Below are 23998 nucleotides of genomic sequence, written 5' to 3' on the forward strand. Positions count from 1 at the left end.
CAGGGAGGAGATACAGGAGCCAGAAGACACACACTCAGCGTTTGAGGAACAGCTTCTTCCCCTCCGCCATCATATTTCTGAATGGGGCCACGGACCCATGGACGCTATCTTGCTCTATTGCCCTGTCTCTGTTTTCACAAATAACTCGGTGATGATAAACCCGATCGTGATTGTGTGTGTGTGGGGGGGGGGCGGGGGGCGGGGGGGGGAGGTGGGGAGGGGTGGCGAGAAAGGAAGAGCGCACTGTGGTAGGAGCGGTACTGAGGGAGCGCCGCGCTGCAGCTGGGACATTGAGGGGGAAACGCCGTGCCTGTGGGCCGGGCTTCTCTTTGGATCTCTGGTTGACGGTAAAGGTTCCACAAATCCGTTCCGCAAACAACAGGAGGCGTTTCCGCGGGGAAGAGCGACTTGCCTTCACTGAGTAACTGTTGGAGTTGTATCAGCCGATGGTGAGTCGATGGACTGTCCCAAGCCCGGCTGCGGAAGGAGGAGAGTCGCGGATGGGGGCTAGTAACGCCATCCCCTAAAAGCCAGGGGCGATAGAAACACCAACAGAAGCTTCCAAGACCTCATCCCTGGATCTTCGAAGATGGGCTACCCCTGCAGGAAACGAGGAAGACTGGCTCCAGAACTGAGAACAAACACTGGCGCGGTGCTGTCGGCGGCCTGTGCCCAGCAGAGGCGAAGGGGCTCGAGAAGAAGAAGAGGGAATATTGTGTTCAGTTTTGGTCGCCCTGCTACAGGAAAGGTGCAATTAAGCGCGGGGGGGGGGGGGCGAGAAGGCGCAGAGGAAATTTAGGAAAACTCTGCCAGGATTCTGGAGAGTGAGTTATGGAGAGAGTTTGTACTCAACCCATCTGCTGCTCGGGACCTTTTCATGGGAGCGTCAATGCCCTGGAGAGCTATGTCGGCTGCAGTCAGGGCTTTATGTTTTGGCTCTTGGAAGGGTCACCGAAGCCAAAGGAGGTTCATGGATAGAGGCCAGATTAACGATGGTCCACCGGTCCTCAAGGTTCAACCTGCCCCTCAATCTCAATCACAGAGCTGGAGCGAGAAGGAGGAGGAGTATGACCGGGGTTGCGGCTTCCTGCCTGACCTCCTCATCTTCCGGATGATAGTCATCTGCTTAATGAGCGTGCACAGTCTCAAAATGACTGGCAGGGAGGTGGTTTTCTTCTTGGTGGGAGGAAATAGGTAACTGGTTCACACTGAAGGTCAGTAATCTTTTCTACCTGTAGAGGTTTCACTGTGAGAATCTCGTCTGGAGTCACAGGAACACACACAAAATGCTGGAGGAACTCAGCAGGTCAGGAGGCAGCATCCAAGAACACGAATTAACAGCTGATGTCTCGGGCTAAGACGAGTCCTGATGAAGGGTCTCAGCCCAAAACATCGACTGTTTATTCATTTCTATAGATGCTGCCTGACCTGCTGAGTTCCTCCAGAACCTTGTGTGTTTTGTTTCCATCCTATCCTGTCCCCTTTGTACGCATTTGCACTAAACCTTCCCTATCCCTGTACCTGCTGAAGTATCTTTTCAATGTTATTGAAGCTGCCTCAACCACGTCCTCCGGCGGCTCATTCTGACCACCCTCTGTGTAAAAGGTTGCCCCTCAAATTCCTTCCCTCTCACCTTAAACATCGCCCCTCTGGTTCTTGATTCCCCAATCCTGGGTGACCCTGACTACCTTCACTATGCTCCTCGTGATTGTATACATCTCTGTGTAATTATCTCTCAGAATCCTACGCTCCAAAGAATGAAGTCCCAGACTGTCCAAGCTCTCCTATTCCTCAGGTCCTGGTAACATCCTTGTAACTCTTTTCAACACTTTTTCTAGTTTGATAACATCTTTCCAATTCTTCTTCTTCTTAAGCCCGTCACCTCTACTGGGGCATAGGCCACCGACAGTAGCTCACCAGAGTTCTCCATCCTGGGACAGTCTTTCAAGTTAGCACGATGCTCTTGCAGCTGAGGGCATCGGGGTTAAATTCCAAAGTAATCTGTAAGGAGGTTGGGTGCCCTTCCAGTGAATGTCTTTTGTGCTCTAGTTTGCACCTGCAGTCCAAAGACGTACCGGGTTAGGAGGTTAATTGTAGGTGTTCCTGTGATTAGGTTAGGGTTAAATCAATGGGTTGCTGGGCAGCACAGCCCAAAGGGCCGGAAGGGCCTATTCTGTGCTATAAGTTGTCTCCAGGTGCAGCTAATCTTCCAAGATCGAGGTCTTCTGACCTGATGTTTCTGTAGCTCTGGGTTTTTACAGGATGGGGTTACGAGCCCCATGTCCAACTCTCCTCCTAACAGCTGAGCACAATATTGCAGGTGTGTCCTAAACTGGACATGGAGTTCATACCAAGTGTGGCCTCACCAATGTCTGTGCAACTTCAGCGTCCGGACCAATAAAGGCCAGCGTGCCAAAAGCCACCTTCACCCTAACTACCTGTGACTCCTCCTCCGCCAGTGAACCTGAGAATTGTGCTCCAAGTCCCTCAGTTCGACGACACTCCCAATTTCTACAACATTCTGCATTCCACTCTTGTTTTCCCTTGTTCGGCCTCAACGAGCTGTGTAGTGATCTGACCTGCATGAACAGTGTGCAAGATAAACTTTTCATTGTATCCTGGTACACGTGACCACAATACACCAATCCCAATAAAGAGACGGAGAGATCAAAGCACTGTGTTGGTAAACACGAGAAAGTGCCTGAAGTATGTACCTTGACACCATTTTAATTTTATTTCGAGATACAATGCAGAAAAGACCCTTTCGGTCCCTCGAGCCACGCTGCCCAGCAACCCACGATTTAACCCTAGCTTAATATAACCATATAATAATTACAGCACGGAAACAGGCCATCTCGGCCCTCCAAGTCCGTGCCGAACTCTTACTCTCACCTGGTCCTACCGACCTGCACTCAGCCCATAACCCTTCATTCCTTTCCTGTCCACATACCTAACCAATTCTTTTTTAAATGACAAAATCGAACCTGCCTCTACCACTTCTACTGGAAGCTCGTTCCACACAGCTGCCACTCTCTGAGTAAAGAAGTTCTCCCTCGTGTTACCCCCCAAACTTTTGCCCCTTAACTCTTAACTCATGTCCTCTTGTTTGAATCTCCCCCACTCTCAATGGAAAAAGCCTATCCACGTCAACTCTATCAATCCCCCTCATAATTTTAAATACCTCTATCAAGTCCCCCCTTCTACGCTCCAAAGAATAAAGATCCAACTTGTTCAACCTTTCTCTGTAACGGGTCAATTGCAATGGACAATTAAGTTACGGACCAGTAACTTATGTCTTTGGACTTTGGGGAAAAAAACTTTAGCACTGGGAGGAAACTCATGCATTGTATGGGTAGGATTTACAAACTCTGAAATATGATCCACCGAGCTGTAACAGCACTAACCACAGTACATGGACTGGAAGGGTTTTGAGGGATATGGGTCAAACATGAGAAAATGGGACTTGCCTGTATTAGGTCTGTCTGGACTAGATGGGCTGAAGGGCCTTTATCTCAGATATTTGTGGTGTATAAAATGTCGATTGTCATTTCCCCACCACCACCCTGGATGCTGCTCAGTTCCTCCAGCAGCTCCAGGTTTCTGTGGCCTCAGTGTGTGCCCCTGACAGTTGTAGAGTACTGCAGAACAGACACAGGTCCTATGGCCTATCAAGTCCATGCCAAACTGTTGTTCTGCCTAGTCCGGTCAGCCCCCACCTGGACCACAGCCCTCCATATCCCTCCCATCCACGTACTTAGCCAAACTTCTCTTAAATGTTGCAATCAAACCCACTTGCGCTGGTGGCTCATTCTACACTCACACCACTCTCCGAAGAAGATCCCCCTCAGGTTCCCCTTAAATATTTCACCTTTCATCCTAAATCTATGACCTCTGCTTCTAGTCTCATCCAGCCTCAGTAGAAAAATCTTGCTTGCATTTCCCATTCTATACACCTCATAATTTCGTATATCTCTATGAAAACTCCCCTCATTCTCCTATGCTCCAGAGAATAAAGTCCAAACCTATTCAACCTTTCCTTATAACGCAGGTCCTCGAGCACTGGCAACATCCCTGTAAATTTTCTCCAACCTCTTTCTGTTTTGTTTTAACCTTTCCTGCAGGTAGGTGACCTGAATTGCACACAATATTCCAAATTTGGCCTCACCAACATCTTATACAACTTCAACAGGACATCTCAACTCCAGTGCTTTCCTGCATGTAGCTGACCAGAGCAGCACGTAAAACTCACTTGGCCTCACTCACCACTGGCCAAGAGCCCAGCCACGGCTCCCTCTGCACCTGTGGCATCTTCCTGAGCCAACCCTTTCCCACAATTTCTTGAAACTACGAGCTGCTTCTGGACATCCATGAAAAGGACAGGGCAGGCGTTTCGAAACTGCAGGCCAACTTTTCCCTGCAGCCTCAGGTGGTAACAGTTAACCGGGATACATCAGAAACTACAGAACCCCCCAGAACGTTTAGTTTATTCAGAGTTTGCCCAGTCGCCAGTAGCCACTCTGTTGCAGCCAAGAATGTATAGATGTGACACTATAAGACCATAAGACATAGGAGCAGATTTAAGCTATTCAGCCCATCGACTGCTTTGCTATTTGTGGCTATTTATTAATATGAAACAAAGGCTCACAAATTTATACAGAGGTACCACAGAGACCATTCTAAATGGTTGCATTACCATCTCATATGGGGTGGGGAGCACTGCACGGGATCCGAAAAAGTTGCAGAAAGTTATAAACTCTGCCGGCTCCATCATAGACCCCAGCCTCCCCAGCATCTAGGACACCTTCAAGAGCCTCAAAAGTGTGGCCTCCATCATTAAGGATCCCCATCACCCAGGACATGCCCTCTTCTCATTGCTGCCATCAAGGAGGAGGTACAGGAGGCTGAAGGCACACACTCAGTGATTCAGGAACAACTTCTTCCCCCTCCAACATCAGATTACTGAAGAGACAACCAACCCATGTACAAAACCTCACAATTTTTTCTCTTTTTGTACTAAATAATAATTTATATATGTGTGTGCGTGTGTGTGTCTTATTGCAATATTTTTAATTATGTATCGCATTGTACTGCTGCTGCAAAATAACAAATTTCATGACATATGCTGGTGATATTAAACCAGATTCTGAAGACGGCCAGGACGCTGACCAACAAAGAAACTCAAGAAGACAGGTTAACGTCCACTTTCCAAATACCGTTCACCCCCAGAACCTCTGGCGCGGGGCCTGACTCTGTTCCTCCTGGCTGAGGGAGGTCGAGAACATCTGATCGGGGGACAGCACGAACATGTAGCACAGGTTGCAGATGAGTAGGCCCAGGATGGGGAAGAAGGTGAGGCCGTAGCCAAAACCCCTGAAGGTGCTGCTGATGGCGAAGGTCAGCCAGTAAATCAGCCTGGGGAGAGGGTGGAAGGGGAGGGAGTTACATACACACATTGAGATAAGTCAGCATGGATCAGACAGAGAGTGAAGCTCCCGCTACATAATCCTATTGCACATTCCCAGGGTCAGGCACAGAGTGAAGGTTCCTCTACACCATCCCATCACACACTCCCAGGGTTAAGGACAGAGTGAAGCTCCCTCCACACTGTCCGATCTCACACTCCCAGGGTCAGGAACAGAGTGCAGCTCCCTCTACACCATCCCAACACACCCTCCTGAGGTCAGACACAGAGTGAAGCTCCCTCTACACTGTCCAAACACACCTTCCTGAGGTTAGGGACAGAATGAAGCTCCCTCTACACTGTCCGATCATTGTACACTTTCAAGGTCTGGCACAGAATGAAGCTCCCTCTACACCATCCCATCACACACACTCCTGGGGTCAGACATAGTGTGAAACTCCCTCTACACCTTCCCATCACACACTCCCAGGGTCAGACACAGAGTGAAGCTCCCTCTACACTGTCCCATCACACACTCCCGGGGTCAGACACAGAGTGAAACTCCCTCTACACTGTCCCATCACACACTCCCGGGGTCAGACACAGAGTGAAGCTCCCTCCACACCGTCCCATCACACACTCCCAGGGTCAGACACAGAGTGAAACTCCCTCTACACCATCCCATCACACACTCCCAGGGTCAGACACAGAGTGAAACTCCCTCTACACCATCCCATCACACACTCCCGGGGTCAGACACAGAGTGAAGCTCCCTCCACACCATCCCATCACACACTCCCAGGGTCAGACACAGAGTGAAACTCCCTCTACACCATCCCATCACACACTCCCAGGGTCAGACACAGAGTGAAACTCCCTCTACACCATCCCATCACACACTCCCGGGGTCAGACACAGAGTGAAGTTCCCTCTACACTGTCCCATCACACACTCCCGGGGTCAGACACAAGGACAGCACAAGTCTCTGATGGTCATTTCTACCATTTATTCTGCTCCTAGTTGGGTGTCTGGACGGGGTCTGTGGTTGGGGTGTCTACGGTCTGTTTACCAGGGTTTTCAAGGCAGAGAGCTCCCCGCTAGGGAGTGTTCGAGTACTTAAAGGGTAGGATTGAAGGGCTGTACGTAGATACTTAGACTTTGAGTTCATTGATACAAAGGGAGTTAACTGGTGCGCAAGACTCTTAGTGTTGTCAATGATCCCTCCCATCTGACCCCCTACCATCAGGCAGCAGGTACTGTGGCATTAGGACAAGGACTGTTAGGATGGGAAACAGGCTGTGAGACTGTTGAACTCCCTGTCACATCATGTGTGAAGTGCCAGTAGCATTCTACTGTTTACTTTTTAACTTCTGTTGTCTACGCACCTTATTATTTGTTCATGTATTTCTGGTAATATAATTTTGTGTGTTATGTGTGTGAGTTACGTGTACTGTGTTGTGCACCTTGGACTGGAGGAACATTGTTTTGTTTGCATGTGTACAGATGGTTGAACGATAATAAACAGACCGTGAATTTGAGCTTGTCTGTTGGTGTCCTGGGTCTTGTCCGGGAAATCTCTCTTCACCATTCGCTCAGAGGGACGGGGCGGACAGAGTCGAGTGGGGAGGCGGGGGAAGACTCACCTGGCCAGGGCGAAGAAGGCCGTGAGGAGAGGCAGCAGTTTGAGCACCTCGTGCGGGAGGTAGGTGGAGAGCACCAGCAGGTTCACGAGGAACAGCAGGAAGAGATGGACCGAGTCCGTGAAGAAGCGCAGGTGGATCTCGACCTCCTCCTTCTGCTTATCGAATGGGTCAATCGAGGAGGAGCAGAGGCGCGCCAGCCCGTACACGATGATTCCTGTGGGGGGCAGGCAGGGGGGGAGGGACAAGGGTCAGCTGGTGGAGGCCGTAGGACCGTTCGCAGTGAGCCAGCCCCAGAGACAAACCTGGGGATTCAACCTACACCAACCTGGCGCAGAGAGGAAGGACAGTCGTACTGTGGGAGGGGCAATAAGGGACGGTCATGTTGTGGGAGGTGTGGTATGAGGAAGGGGGGTGTTGAGGGAGCCGTGCCGTGGAGGGGCAGTGAGGGAGTTTGGCATTGTGTGAGGGGGCGGAGAAGGGGCTCTTCACTCTGTAAGCTGGGGGAACAGGGACAATGAGGAAACAGTGGGGGTGGGGGAGATGTTGAGGGAGCTCGGCGCTGTGTGGGAGATGGCGAGGCAGCTCGGCGCTGTGCGGAGGTGGCGAGGGAGCTCGGCGCTGTGTGGAGGTGGCGAGGGAGCTCGGCGCTGTGTGGGAGATGGCAAGGGAGCTCGGCGCTGTGTGGGAGGTGGCGAGGGAGCTCGGCGCTGTGTGGAGGTGGCGAGGGAGCTCGGCGCTGTGTGGGAGATGGCGAGGGAGCTCGGCGCTGTGTGGGAGGTGGCGAGGGAGCTCGGCGCTGTGTGGGAGATGGAGAGGGAGTTCGGCGCTGTGTGGGAGATGGAGAGGGAGTTCGGTGCTGTGTGGGAGATGGCGAGGGAGCTCGGCGCTGTGGGGGAGGTGGCGAGGGAGCTCGGCGCTGTGGGGGAGGTGGCGAGGGAGCTCGGCGCGGTGCGGAGGTGGCGAGGCAGCTCTGCGCTGTGTGGAGGTGGCGAGGGAGCTCGGTGCTGTGCGGGCGGTGGTGAGGGAGCTCGGCGCTGTGTGGAGGTGGCGAGGGAGCTCGGCGCTGTGTGGAGGTGGCGAGGGAGCTCGGCGCTGTGTGGGAGGTGGCGAGGGAGCTCGGCGCTGTGGGGGAGGTGGCGAGGGAGCTCGGCGCTGTGGGGGAGGTGGCGAGGGAGCTCGGCGCGGTGCGGAGGTGGCGAGGGAGCTCTGCGCTGTGTGGAGGTGGCGAGGGAGCTCGGTGCTGTGCGGGCGGTGGTGAGGGAGCTCGGCGCTGTGTGGAGGCGGCGAGGGAGCTCGGCGCTGTGTGGAGGTGGCGAGGGAGCTCGGCGTTGTGCGGAAGTCAGGACCGACAGCACGCCACATTATTGGGATGTGGATTTTTTTGGCTCCATGGTGACAGTCACCTCTCCCGGAGCTGCCCTCGGAGACAAGAGGAGCTGCTCTCTCAGCGACATGGTCAATAACTGCCCTCCGGACTGCACTGTTGGGCCGTTGCTCGTAACCTGTCGGCGGGATTCCGCTTTAGGTCCTCACCGCGACAGGTCACGACACCGCCCACACCTTCCAGTGGGAGGGGAGGAGGGGGGAAGTGTTGCCGATCGGGCGGTGTGGGAGTCACATGGGGTGCGGGGGTTCAGAAGGGCTACCTGGGCAGGTAAAGAGTGCAGTTTGAAGGAGCCCAGGTAGTGAACAGAAGCAGTGGCGGGGTTTCTGGGTGGGCTGTCAGTCTGGTGGGAGTGGGGGGAGTTTCAGCTGTTTTCTCCTGGACAAGGCTCAGCGTTCTCCCCATCAACGTCCCTTGGGCCACGAGACCCCACCCTGTCACAGTTTTCCTTCTCCAGTCCCACCTCTCTACAACCCTTGAGGGCTGTCGCTCAACCATTGAAGACCACGTCATCAGCCTGCATTCCCAACTCCCTCCTCCCCGCCCCCAACATCTCTGCCCCTCTCTGTGAAACACTCCCTGACCCATAAGACATAGGAGACATTTGGCCCATCAAGTTCGCTCCTCCAATTCATCATGGCTGATTTATTTTCCCTCTCAACCCCATTCTCCTGCCTTCTCCCTGTAATTTGATGCTCTTACTTCAGTTCCACTACCCCAGTCACCCTCATCCGCATTGACCCCACCTCTAACTTTGTACCCGAAGCCGTCGATTCTTCACTCATACCCACACGCCACTCCACCCCACAGATGCTGCCCAACCCGGCTTGGCCACCAGCTGCCCAGCATGGATGAGACGGGCTGAAGGGCCTTGCCCTTACCCATCAGGATGGGGACAGTGGCGAAGATGCTGCAGCGGAGGGTGTAGATGAGGCGGGCGCCGAGGTCGGGCATCAGGGGCACGTCGAAGGGCAGGAAGACGTAGGCGCCGTACAGGAAGCAGGGGTAGACGAGCAGGGACCCCACCAGGGCCGCCGTGCCCTTCAGGCTGGAGCGGCTGCAGCAGCCGCAGCAGCCCCTGTCCACCCCGTCCCCCTCGGCCTCCCAGGCCGCCTCCTCGTCCGGCTGCTCCCTGTCCATCGCAGCCCGGCTGCGGCTCCGGAACACCAGGAAGGGCCGGTGCTCCGGGTTGCTGCCCCCTTCCAAGGCCCTGCCTCCGTTGGCCAAGGCACACACTTTCTCCTCCTCCTCCTCCTCCTCACTGCTCCTCTGCATCAGCTCCTGCTTGCTCAGCAGTGACCCTCCGGGGACTACCCGTACGTGGACACTGGGATCGCAGAGATGCGGGGGTGGGGTCTCCGACCTCTCCTCCAGCAGAGGAGGGGCCTCACCCGGTTCCTCCCCATCTGGCACCTCCTCGGCCGACGGGACAACCTCCAGGCAGCTGGGGCGCTGCTTGTCACTTGGGTATTCGAGGGTTTCGGAGCTGTGTAGGGGGCTGCTGGCTTCCTCCGGAAGCATGGCGGTCCCCGTCCCCCCAGAGTCTGAGGCCTCATCCTTGGGATTATCCATTTGGTGCTCTGGATCGATCCGGACCAGTGGCAGAACGGCAGACATTCCGGGCTGTACCTGCAGCGGAGAGACAGAGTGATGTTTGTGCACAGATCAGAGCCCCTTACCCATGGGGACATCCACAGACACAGACTTCCCCCACCCCACATCATCCAGAGACTCACCCCCCCCCTCCCCCAGAGTCGGAGTCAGGCCATTCAGCCCACCTGGCCCATGCTAGCCAAGACGTCCATCGAAGCCAGACCCCTCAAAGCACTGTCCCCAAGAGTACAGGCCATTTAAACTATACCAAGATCAATCGTACCTGTCCTTCCCACATGGCCCTCCGTTTTTCTGACATCCATGTGCCTATCTTCGAGTTTCTTAAATGCCTCTGGCAGAACGTTCCATATACCCACCACCCTCTGTGTAAAAAAAAACCTGCCTGACACCCTTCCCCATACTTTCCTCCAATCACCTTAAAATTAGCCTTGTATTAGCCATCTCCATTCTGGGAAAAAGTCTCGCCCACTCAGTCTATTCCTTTTATCATCTTGTTCCCCTTTGTCAAGGAGCATCTCTCATCCTCTAAAAGAGGAAAAACCCAGCTCACTCAACCTATCCTCATTAGAGATGCTTCCTAATTCATGTAGCGTCCTGGTAAATCTCCACCTTCTTCCTGTAATGAGGGAACCTACCCGAACACTTGTACTCCTTGTATCCCAAGTCAAGTCAATCATTATTGTCATTTCAACAATAACTGCTGGTACAGTACACAGTAAAAATGAGACAACTTTTTCAGGTCCATGGTGCTACATGAAACAATACAAGAACTACAGTAGACCAGGACTGCGTAAAGTGTACAAAACAGTGCAGGCATTACATAGTCATAGTCATACTTTATTAATCCTGGGGGAAATTGGTTTTTGTTACAGTTGCTCCATAAATAATAAATAGTAATATGTAAATTATGCCAGGAAATTATGAAATAAATCCAGGACCAGCCTACTGGCTCAGGGTGTCTGACCCTCCAAGGGAGGAGTTGTAAAGTTTGATGGCCACAGGCAGGAATGACTTCCTATGACGCTCTGTGTTGCATCTTGGTAGAATGAGTCTCTGGCTGAATGTACTCCTGTGCCCACCCAGTCTATTATGTAGTGGGTGGGAGACATTGACCAAGATGGCATGCAACTTAGACAGCATCCTCTTTTCAGACACCACCGTCAGAGAGTCCAGTTCCATCCCCACAATATCACTGGCCTTATGAATGAGTTTGTTGATTCTGTTGGTGTCTGCTACCCTCAGCCTGCTGCCCCAGCACACAACAGCAAACATGATAGCACTGGCCACCACAGACTTGTAGAACATCCTCAGCATCGTCCGGCAGATGTTAAAGGACCTCAGTCCCCTCAGGAAATAGAGACGGCTCTGACCCTTCTTGTAGACAGCCTCAGTGTTCTTTGACCAGTCCAGTTTATTGTCAATTTGTATCCCCAGGTATTTGTAATCCTCCACCATGTCCACACTGACCCCCCAGAGGGAAACAGGGGTCACCGGTACCTTAGCTCTCCTCAGGTCTACCACCAGCTTCTTATTGTTTACAATAAATAATAAACAAGACAATAGGTACAGCAGAGGGCAGTAGGTTGGTGTCAGTGCAGGTTCTGAGTACTGAGGAGTCTGATGGCTTGGGGGAATAGTCTGGTAGTGAGAGCCCAGTGCATTTTGCCAGATGGCAGGAGGGAGAAGAGCCTGGAGGTGGCGGGGGGGGGGTGGTCCTTCATAATGCTGTTTGCTTTACAGATGCAGCTTGTGGTGCATCAGCTGCAGGGTCTTGCGATCCGAGATGGTGCAATTTCCGAGCCAGGCGGCTCAGGATGCTCTCAATCCTGAATCTGTAGAATGTGGTGAAGATGGGGGTGGAGGGGGGGTGGGAGATGAGGGAACATCCAAAGGATGTTGGGTACTCCCGGAATCCCTGAGGAAAAGAGCCACAGCAGTGTGACACTCCCTGATGGTTTCCAACACTCTCCTCGCCCTCCTCCTCTGGTTACGATGACCTGGATAGGTGGATTTGGAGGTGTGACTCAGCGTAGTGGTTTGCAAACTAGCCATAGGGTCCTGATGGGGACTTGATCTCCATCAGTGGGGTTGGGTTTAAGGGAGAAGGGGGTGTGCAGATTGGCGTGAGGCAGGAAAGGAGGAACGTTCTTCTCTTCAGCCCATTGAGACAATTTGACAGTCTTTATTATTATTCTTTTCTTGTCTGTGACGTGTGCTGTGTTGGTAATGGTTTTCGCACCCAGGCCCTGGAGGAACACTGTTTCGTTTGGCTGTGGTTCAACGTTCACCGATCTGTTCCCTAGCGGAGAGGCTGTGGCGGTGCTGGTGAAGAGTTCTGTGGGAGGGGCAGTGAGCGGTGCTGCGGGACGGGCGGCGAGCACCATGCTGTGCTTCAAGTGAGATCCAAGACTTCTTAAGAGTGCAAGTCTTGTCACAGAAAAAATCAATGTATATCAGTTTAGTGTCAAATCAAAGCAGCACGGTGGCGGCAGTGTAATAATTATCCTGGGAAACTGGGGAATCCAGCGTTTCGAGGAGAATGCAGTGGGAATTGAACCCTCAACACTGCTCTTAATGAAAGTTCAAAGTGAATTTATTATCAAAGTACATCGACAATCCTGAGATTCATTTTCTTGTGGGCAAGCTCAATAAATCAATAATAGAATAATAAAAGTGAAGTGAGTGAAACAACAGTTTAACATACCTGGCAGTGCAGGTGGTGTAGGTGTGGCGAGGTCACTGTGCATACCTACTGCAGGCAGGGCTGGCAGTGCCTTCTCACTGAAAGTTTTGCCACAAGACCTCGTTCAACTGGTTGGACGAAAGACCGGAAACAAACTTTCACTGCCAAAGCCAAGCCAAAGCATTGCAACAGGGGCAAGCAGCCTTCAGATCCAAACTTCTCCAAAGGACGGGCACCTCTCATGCATTTTGTTTTAATTTTAATTTTCAATTTAGAAACACAGGCCCTTGCAGCCCAACGAGCCGCATTGCCTAATTACACCAATGTGACCTACTAACATTCTTTGGAAAACGGGACACCTGGAGGTCATGGGGGAACGTACAGACTGCGGCTGGTGTTGGAAGCAATGCACTAACCACTACACTGCCGTGATGCCCAAAGTACTGAGAAGTGGCAGATGGAGTTCAACCCAGATAAGCGTGAGGTGGTTCATTTTATGATGGCATTAATGGTAAGACTCTTGGCCGTGTGGAGGATCAGAAGGATCTTGGGGTCCGAGTCCTTAGGACACTCAAAGCTGCTACGCAGGTTGACTCTGTGGTTAAGAAGGTGACCTGGCCTTCATCAATCAGATTGAGTTTAAGAGCCTGGTCAGGACCACACTTGGAGTACTGTGCTCAGTTCTGGTTGCCTCATTACAGGACGGATGTGGAAACCATAGAAAGGGTGCAGAGGAGATTTACAAGGATTGGGGAGCATGTCTTATGAGAATAGGTTGAGTGAACTCAGCCTTTTATCCTTGGAGCGACGGGGAGGGTGAGAGGTGACCTGATAGTGGTGTATAAGATGATGAAAGGCATTGATCGTGTGGATAGTCAGAGGTTTTTCCCCAGGGCTGAAATGGCTAACACGAGAGGGCACAGTTTTAAGGTGCTTGGAAGTAGGTACAGAGGAGATATCAGGGGTAAGTTTTTTATGCAGAGAGTGGTGAGTGCGTGGAATGGGCTGCCGGCGGTGGTGGAGGCGGAAACGATAGGGTCTTTTAAGAGACTCCTGGATGGCTACATGGAGCTTAGAAAAATAGAGGGCTATGGGTAAAGCCTAGGTAGTTCTAAGGTAAGGACATGTTCGGCACAGCTTTGTGGGCCGAAGGGTCTGTAATATGCTGTAGGTTTTCTATGTTTCTACTTCATATTTAAAAAATGCCCAACCCAGCTGTGCAGGCAGCAGGGAGCTGCGTGGCCTTGGTCATAGCAAGGGACTAGGCCTTAAGCCAGGGTGTCGCCTGTTTGCAGACATCCAGGAGAGAGGCATTGGTGCTGCCCCCCAGTGTTCACTTGGCAGAAGACAAGCTGTATTGTGTTCAACTGCAGACTGATGCAACATTCATGGACTCAGGGACAATTTTTTTGTGTGACTGCATTTTACTGCCATCTTGTATGTGCTATGTGTACCCTGTGCTGTGTATGAATGTTGGTACTGTGTTTTGCACCTTGGACCTGGAGGAACACTGTTTCATTTGGTTGTATTCATGTATGGCTGAGTGACAATTAAATTTGAACTTGAACTACAATGAATTATCAAGACTTACAATGCAGAACAGTTCAATGTCAGGTCATTGTTTTTCTTCTGAAGTCATGGTTTCCAAGCAATGAAAGTGTTGATTTGTGGGCTTCAAATTACAACGGAAAATAGAAAAGGCATGTTAAAAGTGCAATGTTGCGGTTATCATGGGGGATTTCAATATGCAAGTGGATTGGGAAAATCTGGTAGGGGCTAGATTTGAGGGGGAGTTTGTAGAATGCCACAAGATGGCTTTTTAGAGCAGTTTGTGGTTGAGCCCACTAGGGGAATGGCAATTCTGTATCGGGTGCTACGTAATGACCCAGATTTGATCAGGAAGCTTAAGGGAAAAGAACCCATAGGAGAGAGTGATCATAATATGAGAGTTCACCCTGCAGTTTGAGAAGGAGAATATAAAATCAAATGTATCAGTATTACAGTGGAGTAAAAGGGATTACAGAGGCTTGAGAGAGGAGTTGGCCGAAGTTTTGTAAGGGGACACTACCAGGGATGGCTGGAGTTTCTGGGGGAATTCGGAAAGCGCAGGAAAGATACATCCCAAAGATGAAGAAGTATTGTAAAGTGGGGATGAGACAACCCTGGCTGAGAAGAGAAATCAAAAGCAGCATAAAGGCAAAACAGAGGGTGTATGGTATATAAAAATTAGTGGGAAGGTAGAAGATTGGGAAGTTTTTAAGAACTAAGAAAGCCAGAAGGGAAGAAGGGAAGAAAAGATGAAATATGAAGGTAAGCTTATATTTTTGGTTAAAAATATTGAAGAGGTTAAAATGTTTTTATCAGATATATGAAAGGTCAAAGAGAGACAAGAGTAAATATCAGACTGCTGGAAAATAGTGCTGGAGAAGTAGTAATGGGGGAACAAAGACACAGCCAAGGAAATCCATAAAGATTTTCAGAATCAGATTCAGGTTTAATATCACCAACGTATGTTGTGAAACTTGTTAACTTTGCGGCAGCAGAGCAATGCAATACATGATAACATTAAAAAACTGAACTGCAGTAAGTATATATGTATATTAAATAGTTAAATTAAATAAGTAGTGCAATAACACAAATAATATTCTGCGTCAGTCTTCACTGTGTATGCCAGAAATTCGAGAGTATCGGGGGCAGAAGTGAGTGTCGTTGCTATTACTAAGGAGAAGGTGCTTGGGAAGATGAAAAGGCTGAAGGTGGATAAGCCACCTGTACCAGAATAACTACTACTCCCAGGGTTCAGAAAGAGGTGGCGTAAGAGATTGTAGAAGCATTAATAATGATATTTCAGGAATCAATAGATTCTGGCATGGTTCTGGAGAACTAGAAAATGGCAATGTCACTCCACTCTTCGAGAAGGGAGAGAAGCAGAAGAAAGGAAATTATAGGCTAGTTAGCCTGACCTGACCTGGAAAAATGTTGGAGTCTATTACTAAGGATGAAGTTTCGGCCATATGATAAAGTAGCAAAATCAGCATGGTCTCTAAGTGGAAAACCTTGCCTGATAAATCTGTTGGAATTCTTTGAGGAAATAATAGGCAGAATAGATAAAGGAGAGTCAGTGGATAGTGTTTATATGGATTTTCAGAAGGTCCTTGACAAGGTGCCAAACATGACGCTGCTTAACAAGGTAAGAGCCAAGATGTTACAGGAAAGATACTAACATGGATAGCAGATTGGCTGACTGACAGGAGGCAAAGAATCAGAGTAAAGGGAGCCTTCTCTGCTTGGCTACTGGTGACTAGTGGCGTTCAGCAGGGGTTGGCATTGCCACCGCTTCTTATCACGTTGTATGTCAATGATTGGAACGAAGGCTTTGTGGCCGAGTTTGCAGACAATATGAAGACAGGTAAAGAGGCAAGTTGTGTTAAGGAAGCAGGGAGAGTGCAGTGGGACTCAGACAGGTTGGTGGGATGGAGAAAGAAGTGACAGATGGAATATAGTATCAGAGAGTGTATGGTCATGGACTTTGGTAGAAGGAATAAAGGTGTAGACTATTTTCTAAATGGCAGTGATATCCCAACAAACTTTTCATGTGAAACTTTGTTTGTCCCAAAGATCTCAATTTAGCAATTAGATGTTTCCTTTGCTCTTCATTGAAACTGCATTCAAATAATATACGCAGCAAGTACGCTCCCTACAAATGCCCTATATCATGCATATTAATTCTTAATAAGGTATTATTCAACCTAGTACGTCCAATATGCAAACATGTAAGTATAACTTCTCCCCTCTTTTTTTATACCCATCTCCCAATTGTGTACTTTAGGTTCTATACCTGTATACCCGCTTGCTGATGCAAGTATCTAGTCAACCAATCATGTGGCAGCAACTCAATGCAGAAAAGCATGCAGACATGGTCAAGAGGTTCAGTTGTTGTTCAGACCAAACATCAGAACGGGGAAGAAAATGTGATCGAAGTGACTTTGACCATGGAATGATAGTTGGTGCCAGACGGGGTGGTTTGAGTATCTCATCTCCTGGGATTTTCACGGATAATAGCATTTACAGAGGATGGTGTGAAAAACAAGAAACATCCAGAGCAGCAGCAGCTCTGTGGGTGAAAATGCCTTGTTGTTGAGAGAGGTCAGAGGAGAATGGCCAAACAGGTTCAAGCTGACAGGAAAGTGACAATAGCTCAAGTAACCACTGTTACAACAGTGGTGTGCAATAGAACATCTTTGAATCCACAACACGTCAAACCTTGAAGTGGATGGGCGACAGCAGCAGAAGACCACAAAACATACACTCAGTGGCCACTTTATTAGGTAGAAGGTATCCGTTAGTCTTGTGAGACCATGGATCTGCGCCTGGAAAGTCTTCACTCTACAGGGCGCAGGCCTGGGCAAGGTTGTATGGAAGACCAGCAGTTGCCCATGCTGCAAGTCTCCCCTCTCCACGACACCAATGTTGTCCAAGGGAAGGGCATTAGGACCCATACAGCTTGGCACCAGTGTTGTCACAGAACAATGTTTGATCAAGGACACAACACGTTCCCTTGGCTGGGCTTGAATTCACAACCTTTAGGTAGCTAGTCCAATGCCTTAACCACTTGGCCACGTGCCCATACAAGGTAGAAGAGGTACCTGATAAAGTGGCCACTGAGTTTAGAGTTTATACAAAGTCTATACACTGTTTATACACTGACAGTTTATACACTGTCTTTAATCACAAGAAGCCGACTGTCAAGGTTGGGATGCAGGCATCATTGTGTCTCTCCATTATGGAGGGAAGGAATGCTTTACAAAAGCTACTTCTGGCATATTGAGGTAGGAATCTGGGGTTACATCTTGTACACACTCAGACCCCAAACACACGTAGAGGATGGTGTTTTTCACTAGAGAGGAACATGCCCACCTCAATCTAAGAACACCTCCCAAATCCCTTAATACAGACATTAAGTTATGTCCCACTCTGCTTGGCAATAGAGGGAAGGGCATGGTGACTTCTGGAGATACTCAATCTACTGCTGTCATTTACAAACCGACTGATTCTCATAGTTAACTTGACTCTACCTCTTTCAACACTGTCATTTGCTCAAGGAAGCATAGAGGTTAGCCAAATGCTTTACACTACAGGTGACCCAGGCTCAATTCCTTCCATTCTCTGTGAGGAGTTTGTACATTCTGCCCATGACTGGGTGGGTTTCCTCCAGATGCTCTGCTTTCTTCCCACATTCCAAAGATGTACGGGTTAGGGTTAATAAGTTATGGGCACGCTATGTTGGTGCCAGAGGTGTGGTGACACCAGTGGGCTGCCCCCAGAACATCCTTGGATGCTGTCAGTCATTGTTGCATACAGCACATTTCACTACATGTTTCGATGTACTTTTGACAAATAAAGCAAATGTTAATCTTATTGTCATGGTTTCCCGAGTGAATTTCCTTCAACTGCAAAGAGGAACGTCCTCAGAATGAAGCCTTTCATCAGTTGACCTGTGGTCTGTGTCCAAGTGCCAAGGCAGGGAGACCCCAGAATGGGAATCAGGGTGCAATGCATGAATACAGACAGACACACACACACAGAGTCTTCCTCAATCCCACTTCCCTGCCTTAAATGATCAAGGACGGCACACTGGGGACAAGAATCAAAACCCAGAGGGCACTGGCTTAACCAGTGAGGGGAGCAATTTAAACGGGACAGGGTCATGCAGATGTGTATCGAGCTGACAGAGGACGTGGTAGTGGCAGGTAAAATAATATTTAAAAGATACTTGGACAGGTCCATGGAAAGGAAGAGTTTAGAATCTTTCAAAAGTGAAAATAAAAGGTTTAGAATTTTTATAAAATGAATCTCAGGGTAGTATTTGGTGTCATATGTGGGGTGTATGGGGTGTCAGGGAGGGGTAGCACCTCTGGTGGGGTAACATGTCGCGTCCTTTTCAAGGCGGTTAGTCCACCTTTGGTCCCCACCTGGCACTCAGCTCTCACCTGTGGCTCCCCGTAGCTGTTTGCATGCGATAGTGGCCACACCCCGGGCAACGGCTTTGACAAGCCGGCTAAACCAGGTGAGGGTAGCTGACGGGTCTCAAACCCTCGGTGAGATAGGGAGTTGTCTATCCCAGCATGTGAAGACAGACTCCGGCGGATTGAGCGGATGAGACCAATGGAAGGTCCAACGGTCAAGAAGGCGGTCTCTGCAAGCGTCGTGGAACGTGTCGAGCAGGACAAGACACAGAAGACGTCCTAGTCATCCACTGCGCCTAGTCCCATCTCCAGCCATCTCGACTCTGTCTTGCCACTGGATCCAGATGGGAATTGGGAAGAGAGAGTGAGGCTGACGCTGCGCAACTCTCCCTCACTTAAATCCAAATCACGCGCTAGTCTCGACACCATCAATGATGGTATTGAGGTCCTCATCGACGTACGATGGACGAACAACAACAACAACAAGCACTTTGACAATAAATTTGCTTTGAACTTGAGAGGGATATGGCCCAAATGTGGTCAAACTAGCTTTGATGTGCATCTTGGTCAGCATGGGCCAATTGGGCCGAAGAGCCTGTTTCCCTGTTGTATGACTCTGAGGATTGCAGACTCAGCTGGAGAGGCAAGAGGCAACAGATGCTGGAATCTGGAGCAACTCGGGAGGTCAGCAGGGGAAGGAATTGTCGGTGATTTCCCCAGCAGATAGTTTGTTGCTCCTAAAACAGCAGCTGTTTCTGTCTCGACAGACACTGCCCGACTTGCTGAGTTTTTCCAAGAGTTCCCGTTTTTCTCCTTACACTGATCCACGCTCAGTTCACCATCTCCTCCTCAACCCACCACATCATCAGAATAAGAGTCAGTTCATCATCACTGATATATTTTATGTCCTGAAATTTGTTGTTTTTTTTGGCAAAAGTACATTGCAATATATGCAATGAATAAAATACATTATAAATTACAATAAAATATATATATGCTGTATAAAATTAAATTAGTGCAAATTCACACTGTATATGTATTATATACCATAATATACTGCAAAAAGAATAAAAATATGGTTCATGGTTTATTCAGAAATCTGATGGCAGAGGGGAAGAAGCTGTTCATTGACTTTAGGTCTTCAGGCTCCTGTACCTCCTCCCTGATGGTAGTAATGAGGAGGGAGCATTTTCACGAGGCAGCATTTTCAAGAAGGCTGCATCCATTACTAACGACCCTCACCATCTTGACAAAGTTTAAGGGAAAGGGGGATTCTCAAGATTCCTGTAAACAATGGATTCAGTACTGACTATGTCTGTGACTGCAGTGTGTTTGAATAATGTCTCACAGCTGCCTTCTTTGGAGCAAGATGTTTAAAGTTCGCCCAGATCCACATAGATGTCTCTGGGCTTTTCACACCTTTTGATTTTGAGAAAAAGCAGTACCTGATGGAAATTAGACAGAACATTCCTTTCCTAATTAAAGCATAAATTTGACGAATATTCTTATCTTTGTAATTAAGTTGTGGCTCCAGCAAACCAGGTAGGACATTCTTTTCTTTAATTAAGGTGGCTGGAGTGTCTAACAAATTAATTATCTTTTGTATCAATAGTCCATTGACTTGGCCGGAATAGTTATCAAACTGATTGTTCTCTGTATCAATAATCCATTGACTTGACCGGAATGGTTATCAAACTAATTGTTCTTTTGTATCGGTAGCCTTATAACTTCTGACAATTTTGACATCGGGCAGTAAACTTGTAGAACCGCCAGGGAGATGAGAAAGGATCTGCCCCTGATGTCGGGTCTAAGTTCATTCGCCGGCTGAGCTCAAAGAAATAAACAGGTGAAAAGATAAGTAACAATCTTTTTGTGCTGTCGTTATTTGATCAAGCAAAGTTGTGTTTACAGTCTGGGAAATACCCTTTTCTGGTTACTACCATCAGGGAGAAGATACAGGACACACACCCAACTTTTTATGAATATCTTCTTCCCCTCTACTATGAGATTTCTGAATGTTATCTGAACCCTAATTACTCTTTATTTTGCATTATCTATATACTTTGTAATTTATTGTAATTTTTATGACCTGCAGTGTACAGCAAATTTCATGTCATAAAAGACAGCAACAATAAATCTGATTTCCCCCTCACTCTCCATTCTAGACTCTCTGGACTGTTACCTTGCTCTCTCCTGCCTCTCCCCAACCCTCCTCTGCCCCCTCCTCCATTTTCCCAGCCGTCCTCCCAGAGTAAAGCAGCTTGTTATAAACACAAGAGATTCTTCAGATGCTGGAAAACCAGAGCAACACACACAAAATGCCGGGAAAATTCAGCAGGCCGGGCAGCATCTATGGAGAGGAATAAACAGTCGACATCCTGGGCCAAGACCAAAATATCAAGTGTTTATTCCCCTCCATAAAAGAATCATACCATCACAATTCAGCCAACTCCATTATGGGCACTAGCCTCGAGGACACCTCAAAAAGGCAGCACCTATCAGCTAGGACCCCCGTTACCCAGGACATGCCCTCTTCTCATTGCTATTAAGGAGGAGGTACAGGAGCGTGAAGACACACACTCAACATTTCAGGAACAGCTTCTTACCCTCTGCCATCCAATTTCTGAATGGGCAATAAATCCACAAACACCACCTCAGTATTTTTCGCACTACTTAATTTAAAAAATATATTTCTTGTTGTAAGTTGTAGATTTTATTACGTATAGCAATGTATTGCTACCACCAAACAACAAATTTCACAACAGGTGCCTGTGATATTAAACCTAATTCTGCTCCACACCCTCCTCCCGTGACATCTGTCCCCGACAACAAGTCATCAGCTGCCTGCCCAGCACTGCCACTGGCTCCTGGGATTGAGTCTGTCATTTCCATGGGGTTTTCGGGGCCCACAGATCTTCTCGAGGCGAGGTTGTGATGTGGTGCTCCCCTGAAGTGGCGGAACAAGGCCGCCCGTTTCCTCAGTAAGGACGGCAGTCATTCAGTCAACCGTTCAACCGGCCCCAATGCAGAGCACGTCAGGGCGGTTCGCACAAAGCTCAGGGGACAGGGCGCCACGGTAGCGCAGGGGTCATGGAAATTCAATTACAGCTCAGGGCGTCTGAGTTCAGAGTTCAGAGTTCAATTCTGGCGCCACCTTAACGGAGTTTGTACGTGCTCCCAGTGTCCGCGTGGGTTTCCCCTGGGTGCTCCAGTTTCCTCCCACAGTCCAAGGACGTACCGGTTAGTAGACTAATTGGCCATTGTAAATTGTCTCATGATTAGGCCAGGGTTTAATAGGGGTGCGGCTCGAAGGGCCAGTTCCACACTGTATCACTAAATAAATTTGAAATTTATGAGAGGGAGAGAGAGACGTTGATGGAGGATTGGGGAGGGGGATATGGGGTGTGGGGTGGTGGGAGAAGGGGTTGACTGGGAGAGTGGGATGGGGAAGGGGATAGGGAGAGAATGTGAAAGGGAGAGGGGAAGGGGTGAGTGGAGTTGGGGGAAGGAGAAGGGAATGTGGGAAGAGGTGTGTAAGGGAGGAGAGCAGCAGGTAGAGGTGCAGGTTGATGGGAGTGGGTAGATTAAATGGTTTCGGCATGGACTAGACGGGCGGAAAGGCCTGTTTCTGCGTTGTACTTTTCTATGACTCTATAGAGAGGGTGAGAGAGGGATAGATTTGCGAACCTTCACATTCTTCCCGTGAGATTTCATCCTCCTCGACTTTGGTCCGACACAGGTCTACAACTGTACTAGATTTCAGCGCAAATTTGGAGAACTAGGGAGCTCCTTGTTGCGAAGGGCTAGGATTGAGAGGGTGGGCAGCACAACGCATCGGAAATTTCATCTCTCAGGTGAGATGGTAAGTTGGGGCTGCATTTGACCTCTCGGGCAGAGACCCGAGGGTGGGGGATCCCTATGGGAACTGTCTCCGGTGAAGAGACGCAGCTCATCGTCCCCACACCTTGCGTCCCACTTGCGATCCCACTCCGGGATTTCAGGTATAGCCCTTCACGCCCACCTCCTTCCACTGAGCGTTTCATTGGCGGACCTTTCTTAGGACCCCCACTCGGATTGGCTCTTGTTGCTGCTAATTATAAAATAGGTGGGGAAGAACCAATGGCAGGCGTTCCCTGTAGTGAGGGGCGCTCTCAATGGGATGTTGAAATGGAATTTCAGGAACGAAAACTTTTTGCTGAACATCGCAGCGAAACCAGAAGCAATTTTAGGGAAACAATTCTTACCTTAATCCTCCAGCAGATACACCAAAACCGATGAATTTAGATTCACCTCAAACACACAGCCAGCCTTGTTCTGATATTCAGTGCGTTCTAATAAACTACATCACTGCCTTCCATCAGAAAAAAAACTCCTATTTTCATGCCTTACTTCCTGCAGTCCACAAACCTGTTGGACCAGAACCCGTAATCGATCACTTTAAAGGGGAGGAGCATACAATTAAAGGGACAGGGAACTCTGAAAGGAATAGGTGTATTTATAATTGTTATTGCAACATGAGAAGGACGGCTTAGTGATTACTTCTCTGCGGGTTAAGTTCCAGTTCAAGTTTATTGTCATTCAATCCTACACATGTAAACGAAACGATATATCGTTCCTGTGGGGCTAAAGTGCAAAACACAATATACACAGTCACACACAGCTCATATCGTTATGATCCAGCACATACAGTCACAAAATAATATTAACACAAGACCCTGTGTGGTATAGCCTGAAGGTTGACAGGTTGACATAAAGTGCAAGCTGCGTGATTACGTCAGACGGCATAACATCACTGGCAGTATTATAACAAAATCAAAGGTTCAAGGGTTATTGCCAAAGTATGCAGGTACAATACAGCTCTGATATTCATCTCCTCCAGATAGTCATGAAATACGGGAAAAAAAAGCAAGGGACTCATTGAAAGAAAAGACATCCACCCCCCCCCCCGCATGAAAAGGCAAAAGAAACGAAACTCGCAAACCTTAATCCCCCACCCCCTCCCTCGCACAAAAGCGTGCAGATCTCCCACACGGATAACAGCGGATGGAACATCCAACCTCAAACCCCCAACACCCTGCCTTGCAAAAAACAATCAGCGACAATAACATCAAACCCTCTACCCCCTCCATGGCAAAATGGTACCATGGTAGTGGAGTGGTTAGCACAATGCTATTACAGCTCAGGGCCTAGGAGCTAGGAGTTCAATTCCAGCGTCATCTTTAAGGAGTCTGTATGTCATGCCCTGGAAACACATGGGTTTTCTCCAGATGTTCCAGTTTCCTCCCACAGTCCAAATATATACTGGTT

At 49.1% G+C, this 23998-nt stretch overlaps 1 protein-coding gene across 1 annotated transcript; it reads right to left on the reverse strand.

Annotated features, from left to right (window-relative positions):
* Positions 1 to 2720: 2720 nt before the first annotated feature.
* Positions 2721 to 23102, reverse strand: tmem79b (transmembrane protein 79b). Its single transcript, XM_072283611.1, has 4 exons — positions 22936 to 23102; positions 9310 to 10057; positions 7045 to 7258; positions 2721 to 5412 (listed from the first exon to the last, which is right to left on the reverse strand). The coding sequence occupies exons 2-4, from the start codon at positions 10043 to 10045 to the stop codon at positions 5217 to 5219; spliced, it is 1146 nt and encodes a 381-aa protein (XP_072139712.1). The 5' UTR covers positions 10046 to 10057; positions 22936 to 23102; the 3' UTR covers positions 2721 to 5216.
* Between the last annotated feature and the right edge of the window lie 896 nt (positions 23103 to 23998).

The sequence above is a fragment of the Mobula birostris genome, chromosome 2 (assembly GCF_030028105.1).
Source record: "Mobula birostris isolate sMobBir1 chromosome 2, sMobBir1.hap1, whole genome shotgun sequence".
Lineage (NCBI taxonomy): Eukaryota > Metazoa > Chordata > Chondrichthyes > Myliobatiformes > Myliobatidae > Mobula > Mobula birostris.